Source organism: Haliaeetus leucocephalus, unplaced genomic scaffold (genome assembly GCF_000737465.1).
Source record: "Haliaeetus leucocephalus isolate CR32 unplaced genomic scaffold, Haliaeetus_leucocephalus-4.0 Scaffold83, whole genome shotgun sequence".
Lineage (NCBI taxonomy): Eukaryota > Metazoa > Chordata > Aves > Accipitriformes > Accipitridae > Haliaeetus > Haliaeetus leucocephalus.
In genome coordinates, this window is record NW_010972519.1 from 2,062,549 (window position 1) to 2,075,160 (window position 12,612).

The window sequence follows — 12,612 nt, forward strand, 5'->3', positions numbered from 1 at the left end:
AGTAGGTCTTTGCCACTAAATAAAGTAGTCCTTTTCCACCCTTCCTGGCTACTGGCTGTATAGTACCTGCTCCCTGTCTTGGTCACCTCCAGTGCTTGTCTGACTCCTCAGTGATCCAATTCAGTTTGCTAATCTGTCAGAAAATAAGCTAGCCGATGGAGGGAAGAAAATAATTTGTATTTTTGACAGCACTGGGCTGTTAGACAAGCTCAGCCATTCCTGTGAAGCTTCACCTGAAAGCATAGATTACTTAATTTGACATTGCTGCCAAAATCAATTCTTGTCCAATGGGCGTTTTATGCAGTCTTCATTTCTTAGTGCTTCTGTAATGTTGGGAGAGGGTGACTATTGTCTATGAGGCAAAAATCCAAAAGAGTATATAAAAACAGGTAATCCTGTTAGACCACTGTGGAGATGGTAAAGACAGGAGAATGAGAAAGGGCTGCAGCCCCCTCTTTTAGTGCAGTTCCCATAAAGGAAGAAAGTGGAGTAGGTTTTCTTTGTGGGGTGGCTTTGTTTGTTGGTTTATTTTTCTCCTGCTTGCTCTATTTTGGGTTTGTTTTCCCATCAAGTCTTCAGGCTTGCATTCTACCCTCCCTCTCAGCACACACAAGTACAATTTCTTGTATATCTGTTACGTGTGTGTAGCACACACTGTATGTTTTACATAAAAGCCTAATCGTGCAAGATTGAACTGAGACTGGGAACCAAAGGAATCTTAGTAGATATAGTAGATATATGAATGTAGATAGGAATTGTTTAAAAATTATCTAGCTTATAATGAAGTTAAAGAAGTTTCAGTAGAGGTAGACATGGCCCAAGGGGATGAGAAGCGGATGTTTAATGTTTGCATTGTTGAGGCTGGCTGGGACAGGAGATAGTCCCTGACAAGAAGCAGCAGTCGACTCCAACAACCAGCCAAGACCGGCCTTGGGATTTGGACAAATGCCAAGGGACAACAGAAAGTTAAGAGTTCACCGTGAAGAAGACATACAGCCTTCATCTTCACGACCACCATAAGGAGGCACTGCGCAAGCGCAGTTGAGAGGAGACTATGGAAATGACTTCCTAGAGCTAATTTTAATATGAAGCGGGGATATGTAATGCCTATGTATAGGCGTATTGCGAAACTCTCTATATATGTAACACTTGACTGTATAAATTTAAAGCGAACTGCCAAGTCAGGTGCGCACGACTTTGGTGGGACTACCCCCCATGCTGCCCAGTGCTGAATGAACATACCTACTTTACAATCTCACTGATTGTGGAGTCTGTTTTCCGCACGTCAGAACCAGCAAAAATCACATCTTTGGAGGGAAGAGAGGGAGAGTTGCTGCTCCTTGCACTCCCCCCATCCTAAATGCTTTTTCTTCTTACTTTGCTTGTGTTTAAGAATATTAGCATTTAAATGACCCCTGCTAAGTGGTGATATCAACACCTTGTTGACAGGAACAGGGAAGAGGAGACAGTATTACTGGGTTTTGTTTGGCAACCACTCTTGTAAAATGTGATAAAAAGTAATTCCAGCAGTGGATTTATATTTCCAAATGTTCTTCAGAGTATCAAGCTGGGCAAAACTAATTTTTTTGTTGTTTTGTTTTTAACTCCAGACAAAAGTGTAGTATTTGAGGAACCAGCAGAAATAAAGAGAAGAGCTTAGAATCTCCACTTCTGCGACTTTCCAGGATGTTTTCATCTCTTGCACTGTGGTGGCTGTGGGATGTTGTAGTGGCTGTGAGGAGTGGGAGTGCTGCCGCATAGCATAGTAGTAATTTTTCAGATTTCATCCAAATAATTTATTTATTCAACCTCATGGCCAGAGTGTTTCCCAGAATTCATTTGTATGTGATAGCCACACCTGATACAGACAGAAGCCAGAAATACGTACTCCTGTGTATTTGTCTTGTCATATTTCTAAACACTGCCTGTTATCCAGAATGTGGGCTATTCTTGTGTTTGCCTGAAAAGTAGTAGCCAAATACCAGTTTAATGTGGTTAGCAGGTCCTTCATCCACCATCCCATCAGTTTTTCTGTAGAGGAGGAAGTTCTTGTGAACATCTTCCACCTTTGCTAATAATGGCCCTCACTGGGGCCATGCTGCATGAAAAGCTTTTGTCCTCAGTGGTATTTTTATCCTACTCTGCGTGTGCTTAAACAGTGTGGGCTCGGAAAAGTTGGTTGCAGTGAAGTGGTGTGACTGCTTTAGCTCTTGGCTTGGTTAACTCTGGTGGGTCCACACTGGCTTCCACACTGGGATGACATTTTAGTTGTTTTCCCCAGTGCAGACAAGCCCTTACTGTGCACTGGGTGTTAGCCCAGCTGGGGTTTAGATTTGGGGTATCTTTGGTCCTTGTATAGCAATTTTTGACATGAACAGATAGGAGTTGATCTGGTCGGGTCCTTGCTAAGCTGGTGTCCGCTGGAAGCTGCTTGTGACATAACCTGCAGTATTTGAGTAAGTATTAAGTCTGTGTGGTTTGGGGAAGTCCAAAGGGAACTGCTGCTCCTCGGGATTCAGCTGGAAATGTATCACAAAGTTCCTTTGAGGCCAAACAGGGAATGTGTTATGGTAGCAAAATGTCTAAACCGGTAACTTGTTGTTATTGTTTATTTTGCATTATGTTGGCATTTGTTTTGAGATTTCTCCCTGTATAAAAGATGTTGTCTGTTTTTGTCATTCACCACTCTAGTATATGAACCTTTCACAAACACTATTTAATTTACCCTCAGAATGATTGTGTTTTGGCCGTGATTTTGTTCCTATCTGTGCAAGTGCAATTGAGGGATGGTTTTTTAAAAAAAAAAAAAAAAAAAAAAAAAGTATTGAGCTAATTACAGTGTCTAGATCAGCAAGGCTTTCAGCATTTTTGACCATACCTGTGGTAATTCACCCAGGAAACATTTTACAGAACTGTCTGGTTGCTACCACATAGTCAGTGCTCTAGAAGAAACAGCAGTTTATATATATATATATATATATATATATATATAAAAAGAGGAAAGCTGGTGAAGGTGGCAGACGATACTTGTTCCTTTCCAGGCTGACTTGCTGGAAGAGTTAGCTTGGCTGCTGCTTCAGTGGTAACTTTAGCGTGGTCTGTGGGTGAATATGAGAGGAACTCCTGCTCATGCCAGGTCCTTCTGTATTAGGTTTTTGGTTTGATGATGGGGTGAAAATAGCACTCACACCTTTAGATAACAGCTCCAGCTGTTCAGTTGTAAAAGTCTTATCTATAATCATCCTGTACCATGTTGCTGCAACATTGTATGTCCTAGACTGGTTGCTGCTTTTATCACACTTCCCAAAACAACAGAGATTAGTAGAAATTATTCTGTCTAACACAGTGGTTATCTTTCCTCTCAAGTCAAAATTTGTTGTCTTTGTATTGCTTTACCAGAAAATTCCTCTATGATTCAATTATTTCTCAATATTATTCTAAATTTATATTTTCTTGTACATTGCACATCTTCTGACCTCAAGTTAACTGATTGCCAGTTAACTCAAGATAGATAAGAGTTCTGTAACAGCTAAGAGTCTCGCTGTCTAAATGTTTTGTTCTAGGACTCAGATGTTTGTTCTTTAATCCCTGGGCTCAGTCATGGAGAAAATGCACCTGATTATAGCCTGTTGTGAAAAATCTCTGACAAAACTCAGTTTGCCCTTTGAAGTGCTACCAGTTTGCAAACACCACGCTTGTTTCTTTTTGATGGCAGACAGGCACAGCACCAATTTCAAGTTTACTTGTTGCTTAGCCAAAGCCAGCACCTGGATGAAAAGCAGCTGTTTTAAAAACTGGACTCAGAAGGATGCTATGAAGTTTTGCTGGCAAGTGCTGCATAAGGTTGCTTGGATCCATGCACATTTGGGAGATGACAAAACCCATTTGTGGTGGTGGTTGTTCTTGTTAGGGTTTAGCAGAGTCTGCTGCAGCAAGGAAGTGCTCTGTTTGCAGAAGCTCAGGAATGACATTCTGCTGAAGTTGGGATCTCCTACTGTGGGAAATGCTTTGAAGTTTTCTGCCCCTAAAAGCATGTTGAGGGTAACTTTCTCCCCTTTTCAAGGTGCTCTGATCATCAGGGTGCTTTTTGTTTACTCATTGTTACTGACTCCACAGATAGCTGTTGTAGCATAAAAGAATCGAAGCCGTGATATCCCAAGAACAAAATCTTGTCACTTTTCTCATTTGAGCTAGGCTGTAGCCCAATCTGTGCTTGGATACATGGTAGACTGTGCCATCATTACCTTCAGGCATGAGTATTGCAGCTCACAGCTAGCAATGAAGGATTTCAAACCACTTTTCCTGTGATGTACTCTCTGTGTTTTCTCCCCTGATGGTTACACAAGCCAGCCCAAAAGCTGCCCTCCCTGAGACTGGTCCTTCTTGAAGAAATTCTGTAGATAGGCTCACGTGGTCTCTGTAGAAAGTGCAACATTACTTATGCATAAACAGAATGGAAAATGCAAGGTGGGAGCAGTTACTGCTATACCAAAAGGAAAAAAAATAAATAAAATCTAGCCAGGTTCTGGGAGAGAGTTGAATCAGTGGTTGGAGAGCTTGGAGTGCTAGAGCTGTTGTGGGCTGAACGACATGGCAACAAGTGCAAAGGGGGAAGACCTGGGGAGGAGGGGACAGGGAGGAAGGAGGGACCTCTTTGTTCTCCTTTTGAATAGGAGTCTGCCTGGTGTGGAGCTGCAGCCAACTGTCTGAAATAAAACTGTGAAATAGATTTAGGAGACACAAGAAGGGATTAAGTAGAAGATGAAATTTTTTTGTTTGTTTGTTTAAGTGGTGTTTTAAAAAGAATTATTTATCTTGGATACCATTTTTACCATTAATAGTCTCTTTCTTCAGCTCGCTTAGTAGCATAATCAGCAGTTCTGAAGCCAGTTATTAGCAGGAGGATGACTTGCAAATTGTGATTAGTGGGCTACAGCTTTCAAATGCACTTATTATTTGTCCCCCTGCCCCCCCCCCTTAATATTTGGCTTCCAGTTTCCTGAATATAGTAATACGATGCCATAGCTTCTGGTTTACCAATGAGACACAACAGTGTATATCTTGCGTGGAAAAATAGGAAATGCCTAAAATAAAAAAAACTCGTGGGGTGCGTGAGACCTCTTGCTGCAACTAGGAGCCAAGTGTTTTGAAAGCTACTAGGAAAGCAAGAGAATCACACTGAAGTTTGGGTGTGTAGCTTGGCCTCTTAGAATCCGAATCAGTAAGTGACATTCTTCTGCAGGTCATTGTCTTTCTCAAGTGAGTTGATTCAGCATCTTGGGTCTAGGCATGTCCATCAGTGTGTGAATTTAAAGAGCAAAAGAGCTATGAGTGAGCCTGCACGTTCTGTTGGAATAAGACTGCTGCGCTGTATTTATGTGTCACGGAGCTGGTGCAAGATAGTTTTGAGTTGTTGAGTAAATGTGACCCTGTGGTTAAAAACCCAGGGTAAATTTTTTGCCTCTCTTCGAAGTCAACGGAAAACTTGTCCCTGACTTCAGAAGGTCAGGATTTTGGTCTGTGTTGGTCCTAACTACACAACAACTTTCAACCATGCTGACAACTCTGACATCGGTATTATTGATGGAGACTGGAAGTAAATAAAAGAGATTTTCAGGAAACGGACTACATGTCATAGCAACGAGACAGAAAATGCTTAATGTGTAAACCTTCATTGTTTTGTACCAAAGACTTCTTTTACACAAATACTTAACTAATTTAGGATGCCTAGACATGCTTTAATAGTCAAGAGAAACAGGTTTTTGAGAAATCTGATATATTTCCCCTATTAACTGTCTTTTCTCTTCTGCTTTTTTCCTAACAGAGGTTAACACAAGTATTCTGAACAAATATTTGGAATTAATTTTGAATGTTCTTTACCAGTTACTGAACTGTTTCTGTTCATAGCAAATTGTTAGTGATTTACTGCCTCTTACTGTGTGTCTGTCTTTGAATTTTATGAATCAAGCATGGATGTATGTGTGGGGGTGTGTATGTGTAGGTAGAGTACAGATGTTTTAAAGTGTGTCTCCTCACGTGCAAGTTTTAATTTTGCAGACGATATCAGAAATTGCAGAAGATAATGAAGCCCTGGTAAGAACCTGATTAGATCATCACCTTGCACACTGCCTCTTCTTTTGCATGACTGAGTTCAGGCCCTTGTGCTAATCTTTATATGTAAATACAACTGCGCATATTCATTCAGCAAGTCTTCAACCCTCTCTGTTTTCTGCTCTTTGATGCTTGTTAAAATTTTCTGATGAAGTCTTTTTTGCTTTGCTTGTGGAATGAGTGCTTCGTTTCTGTAACTTCTGTAGGGGCTTCTACTATTCCCGAAGTAAAGGCTTTTGTTTTGTTTTCTTAATTTAAGCAAACAATTTCCCGCCTTCCCCAGTTCCCCTCTTAAATTTGTCTGGCTTACATGGTTGGTAGTAGGCAACTTTAATTGTTGATGTTAGTGAGATGAAAGTAAGAGTCATTGTGCCAGTTTGAATTCCTATTATTTGCTGGTCCTAGGTAATGCTAAGTGTTGCAGTTAACTGCGTAAAGGAAAGCTGCAATGTAGTAAAGGGCCTCATATCAGAAAGTTCAGAAGCATGCTTATTTCCCTCATGATTTTGCATGGAACTCTTCTGTGTGCTTCAAGTTAAGCACAGGCTTCATAGGCTTTGATAAATTGGGACCCCAAGAGATACTCTAATATCTTGATTGGCTTGCAGATTTGGCATCTCAAGTATAACTAAAACCCAAGGAAGCAAAAGAATAATTAATCAGTTAACCGTACATCTGTTACTCTGAGAGCTTGGTGTGGTTTATCATGCAGGAAATGCAGCTCCCCATCTGAATCCATGATAAATCATACTTTTGCAAATCTGCTGTAAACCAAGTTCTAAAACATTCATTTTTAAATCATTGCCTAATAAATAGATTAGACAGTAAGAATAAATTTGGCAGGAAACTTAGATCCTTCCTGTACGTTTGCTTTCTCAACCTAATGCAAAATAACCTGTTTCATAATAGAAGAGTTTAGATTCTGAGGAAAATGATTAAAATGGCATGAGGCTTTCAGAATTCTTGGCAGCATCACCTCTGCCGAGACAAGGTACCGCCTGTGCATTTAGATGGTGGGGTTTTCCTCACTGCTGTGAAAATAGTTCTATGTGGAAGAATAGTTATACTCCTTCAGCATATCTTTGCTTCTGAATTCTGTTACCCTGTAGGCTTCTCTACATTAAATTATGTGATTGTCCTCAAGACAGTATTAAAATACTGACTTACAGGTGCATTGCACCCTGGTTTTAGAACCTGATCATACTGATCATCTGGCTTGCCTTTTTTTTTTTTTTTTGACACAGTTTAGTTTTGTTTACTCATGGGAACAAGGCACTACACATTTTAAGAGGATTCTTATTGATCAGTGTGGATATAGCACGTAAGTGGATGCAGTAGTAAAAAAAGTGTATGTGACTAAAGTTTATTCTAACTTTGGAAGTTAAATTGTGCCAGCAGAAGCTTCAACTTACATCAGGATACACAGTTTAGTATTTTGATTTCCATCAGTAGTATGTGAAATGATACCATTAAAATAACACAGATTCTTGAGTTTGGGACTCAAGATACCAGACCCATTGGTCAGGACGTGAAACCAATAGTTCTGGAAGCTGGCCTGTTTGTACATTTTGAAGGCGTATGCACTAGTGCTCTATGAGTGTAGTTATTGAACATCCTGACTATTTTTCACCCGTGTATTAATGGGAAGAGGTCCAATGAAACAAGAACTATAAACCCCCCCAGCTTGATATAATGAACTAAACTAAAACTTTGCAACCTCCACCTGCTATCTTCTTGACTAAAGAAACGTAAAGAAACCAAATGCTAATTAAAAAAAAAAAGTTACTTTTGATTTACAGGATGATATATTTCATAAAGTGCCAGTATTTCATTTTATCTCTGGTAGCTTGCACATGCTAGCCTGACTTAATTAAATCCTGATTTTCAGAGAAGCTTTGTTTAATAGCTTTCTCTGCTGAAGGAAGTTTTTCTTCTAAAATGTGAGTTTCTTTTTCTCTGTCTTTTCAGTTTTAGGGGTTCCCATTTTGTTATGTTGGCTAATACTTGGATTTTTAAAAAAATATAAATAATTCCCATGAAACAGCTCTATTAATTGACCTTTGCATTGCAGTACTGAATTGTAGTCAAACCACGCTGATTAGAGAGTGATGTTTTTCCTGTGTAGTTAGTTATTCCTGGTCTGTTAAGAAAAGCTGGTCCACTTAAGGAAATTACTATGAAATGAGAAAAACTAGGAATTTAAAAGATGGGGAATAAGAGAAAAGGTAATTCTAATCACATCTGCGTGAAGAACCAGTGTGTAATAGTTCCTCTGGGCTAGTTTCCCATGCAGACAAATGCTTAATGTACCTCAAAGTGGATTTAGTCATACGCCATAAGAAGAGTATCTACACCTGGATTTATTCAAGAATAGTTACAGTTCTGTTTAAAATTCGCAGCTTGTTTTCTTTAATCAGAGTTAATTTTCAAGCTTAGAGAAGCCCTGATACCAGGGTTACAAAGCTATTTCAGATTTTTGGAATGCAAGTAGCTTAAAATCAGTAGGGCTGATCTCTTGTAATGAGCGCAGTGAAACTGTATGGCAAAGACATATTTCCATGGTGCTTGGCACCATGAAAAAAAATAATCTGTGTCAACTGCAGTGTAGCAGTTAAGTGCATTTTCTGTAATCATCTAGAAAAATAGGGGCAGGTGCCCCACATATTGTTCAGTCATTTTCAGCTGTACTGAGTAAGTACCAAGTAGGTGTGAATTGTTCTTAGCTTGATTTGATGGTGGCTTAGCTTCACCCTTGGAAAGGTTACTTGAAGAAACAAGGCGGTGTAGAAGCAATGAAGAGGAGCCATAGCAATAAAAAAGGTACTTGTTCATACTGTGCTTGCAAAGCATCCTGCTGCATCATCAGTTTTAGACTTACTTAGGTTCTTGCCCCCATGGCTTTTCCAGAGCTCTTGTCCTCTGATGATTAGATATATTCTGCTCCCCTGTTTAAATTTATTCATGGCCTTTTATCCTTGACAATTCTAACTTAAAAAGCTGTTCTTACTCTTTGATGTTGACCTCAATAATGTCAGGCCTTTCAGCTGCCCAGTATTAGTCTGTAAGCACAGTTGCTGAATGATAAGGGACTTAAAGTTAACCGCTTCCTCAACTCCTGCATTTGGTAGTAGCTGCTACTCTCTTGTTGCCTCTTGCCAGTTAAAGTTGTTTCTTTGCTGCCTTCCCTCTGCACAATTAGAGATCAGCTTTGCTTCTGTTTTGCCCATGAAAAAAATGCTTTGTGTAAAGAAGTACTGTCTTTGGCTTCTAGTCCTAATGGGCTGGTGGCTGTATCCTGGTTGTGACAGACAAGCAACGGTTAATTTCCAGGTTCTGCTATGCAACTTTTACCATATAAAACATCAGACAGTCCACCTAGCTTTGTAAAAGCTTATATTGCTTTTTTTTTTTGTGTTACCCGATGACAGCTGAGCCTGACTAATTATCTCAATTTAAATAATCATTTAAACAGCTGAATATTTTTCTGTCCTCAATAACAATAAAATGTTCTTTTTCGTATGTGTGTTAAACAAGGATTGAGTTGTTTGTTTTTTTTTCCCCTCCCCCCAAAACCATCTAGGGGATTTGGGTGCTCAAGTCCCATTAATTTATTTCAGTAAGACATCCAAATTGCTTTAGGCATCTTTCAAAATATCAGCCATAGTTCTATATATACATCTGAGGATTACTTAGCACACATGATAAAAAGATGGTTTAGCATGTAGAAATGATACTAGGAAGGCAGGTGAGAGACAGGTGTGGTGGTCAGGGTCACACATGCATTCCTGTCATTTTTAGGAAAGAAAAGCTAATATCAAAACGTGGAGTATTTTTTCTTCATAGTTTCTAAAGGTAAGAATGCAGAAGATTCTTAGGAATGTAAATTAACAGGCTTTGACCTGGTATTTCTCTAAAACCTAGAGATGTGAAATGCAACTGTTGACTTACTCTTCAGCCAGGTGTGTCAGAGGGGTTGAGGTTTACAGACTGTGGATCAGACCATGGCTGTCCATCCATACCGCAACAGCTCACGCTGGGACTGCTGATGGCCTTGCAGACCACAGCTTTCCGCTGCTTAAGAGGCTTTTGCTGAGAGCTGCTGTGGGTGAGGAAGTGCTTCATGACCTGTTCACCCATCCTCACCACGGTCGTTGGAAGAGGGGAGTCAGGCACTAGAGAATGGGGGAAGCTTCACCAGCTGTCCCAGTGTAAGGTGTCGCCACCTAAGAGCCAGAGACCTGAACAGCGTTCCAGAGGGATTGTACTAGTAGCTTGCCTGAGAGCATACATCATGAAAATGTTAGTGTTAGTGAGATACGAAATTGCAGTTACACAGTGCACCTTTCTGATCGTTTTTCCACTCTTGCTGTGATGACACACGTTAAAAAGCACCTTCGTAAGGAATTACCTTCAAACTATGAAGTCGTTTTGGCAGAGCAGCAAGGGTTTGATATTTACAGAACTGTTGTGCCTTGTGCTGTGGATTAGTCTAAAAAAGATTTTTATAAAGAAAGAGGCCCCATTATTTTTCAGACTTTTTCTATGACTAAAACAGTTACTGAGATTTTGAATTAAACAGCTCCTACCATGTATTTTCTAAGATTACTATTTTTATGAACAAGCTTCAATTCCCTTGAAATTTCTAGCATCTCTATTCTGCCTGCCGCTCTTACTAGTATAAGTGCATCTGTGCATGTGTATCTTGAAGTGTATTTCTTGGAAGTCTATTTCTACCTATCTGCTTGTGTTTAAACACATAACAATGAATCAACACCACTCCCTTCCCCCTCCAGATACTTTAAGCCTTATCTTGCACTAGTTACTCTGGAGATTGCTTTCATCTCTAGCTGTGCTGTTCCTAATGCTTATCCTTTAAGCCTGGCTTTTGACTTTTGCAATGCCACTTAGTGTATATATGTGTGCGCAGGTGCATATGCATAGCTGTATATTTAAAAAATACATACTATGTATGTGTGATGCTGCATAATATAGAAAGTTGGGAGTATTTCTTGCTGCTTGATTAGTCCCAGTGTTGCACCTCTGCCATTAATTATTTGAAGCATTGTCACTGGAGTGAAACCTGGTGGGGTGTCTGATCATTTTAAGTTGAAAAGTACTTTCACCTTCTGGATCCCAAAGGTTGTATCATTGTCTCATCTACTAACCCCAGGTTTATACATTAATACCAGTATTTTCAGCTCCGTTAACCCGGTTTCCCCTCCAAAGCTGTGGAGGAGGCTGCATTAATTGGCAGGATTAATTAGTAGTTTTGGTGAGAAGAATAAATGAGACTGTTGAATTCAGTTTAGTTTAATTCCTTTACAGTCCAGCCACTGCTGTTCTGAAGGTGAATATCCATATGCAGGTTTAATACAATTTAAGTAATCCCTCTAAACTATACCCATTGTTAATGGGGATTAGCTTTCATGTACAGTTAGTTTCTAGAAGAGTATTTATGTACTAAATACAGGTTAATTGACTAAATTTTTAAACAATATATGAGGAACTCTAGGGGAGATAATTTATCTGCTTAGTTTAATGCTGGGAGAGATATTTTTATCTACGTTTCAACCTATATGGCCTATCTTTTTGTAATTTTTTTCTTTCATTTGGATCTAATTTAGTCTAGCTTCTTAAAATACCAGAATTCCATGTATTTGTGGAAGTATTCTGTCATGAAGATGCATGAGAATTTGGTACAAGTTTTTAGAAGGAAGCCTTTCCTAGGGGTGCTGTGTTTTATTTGTGGGTTGATAAATAACCATTTTATGCAAAAGGAATGGATTGGGGAAAATGACAGGACCAGAGCTGATTAAATTTCCTGCAGAGTCTTATTGTCGCCTTGTTATAAAATCCTTGATTATTTGGAATGCTAATGATGACATTTTAAATCTAATTTAATTCTTAAAAGATTTGCAATATTAAAAAAGAAGCAAACAAAACTGGTCCCCTATCCCTCCCCAAAGCAAGCCAAAAACTTCCAGATCATGTATTTGCTGAACAAAATACTCTTTGCAGAATTACAGTGGATTTTTTTAAAGGCACTGTATTTTTCTTGTTTGATCTTTGGAGTAGTTTTTTTCATCTTGTCCTAAATAATCAAAGGGTATCAATGGATACCCTTACCTACTGTGGAAGAGAAAGGTGTGGGGGTTTTTTGTTTTGTTTTGTCAAGAATGGCAGATTTATTTTTAGTAGAGGGTATCTGTGGAGTTTTGATGAACAAGAGCTCCTTTCTTAAATGAAGAGGCTGCTAAAGGCTGCATCTCACCATCAGAAATCCCTAAATGGCAGATTATATCAAATCCAGTAAACTGGCTATTGGAGTTGCTACATGAAACTGATTTCTCTGTATTGCTGTAAACGTCTTCCATCTGAGTGGAAGTGGGTAAGTTCACTTATTTGTGGTGGATTGGTGCAGGACAGTAGGAGAGCAAATCACAGAAAAAGGATTACCAATTACATTGCTTAACTACGGCTATAGTGTTAGACTCAGGTTTT

At 39.4% G+C, this 12,612-nt stretch overlaps 1 protein-coding gene across 1 annotated transcript in view; it reads left to right on the forward strand.

The window, feature by feature from the left end:
- LOC104841266 (engulfment and cell motility protein 1) overlaps positions 1-12,612 on the forward strand; it is a 212,703-nt gene that overhangs the window by 95,405 nt on the left and 104,686 nt on the right. Inside the window, exon 7 of the mRNA XM_010582811.1 lies at positions 6,058-6,093. Within this exon, the coding sequence (XP_010581113.1) occupies positions 6,058-6,093 (36 nt within the window). The remainder of the gene's footprint in view (positions 1-6,057; positions 6,094-12,612) is intronic.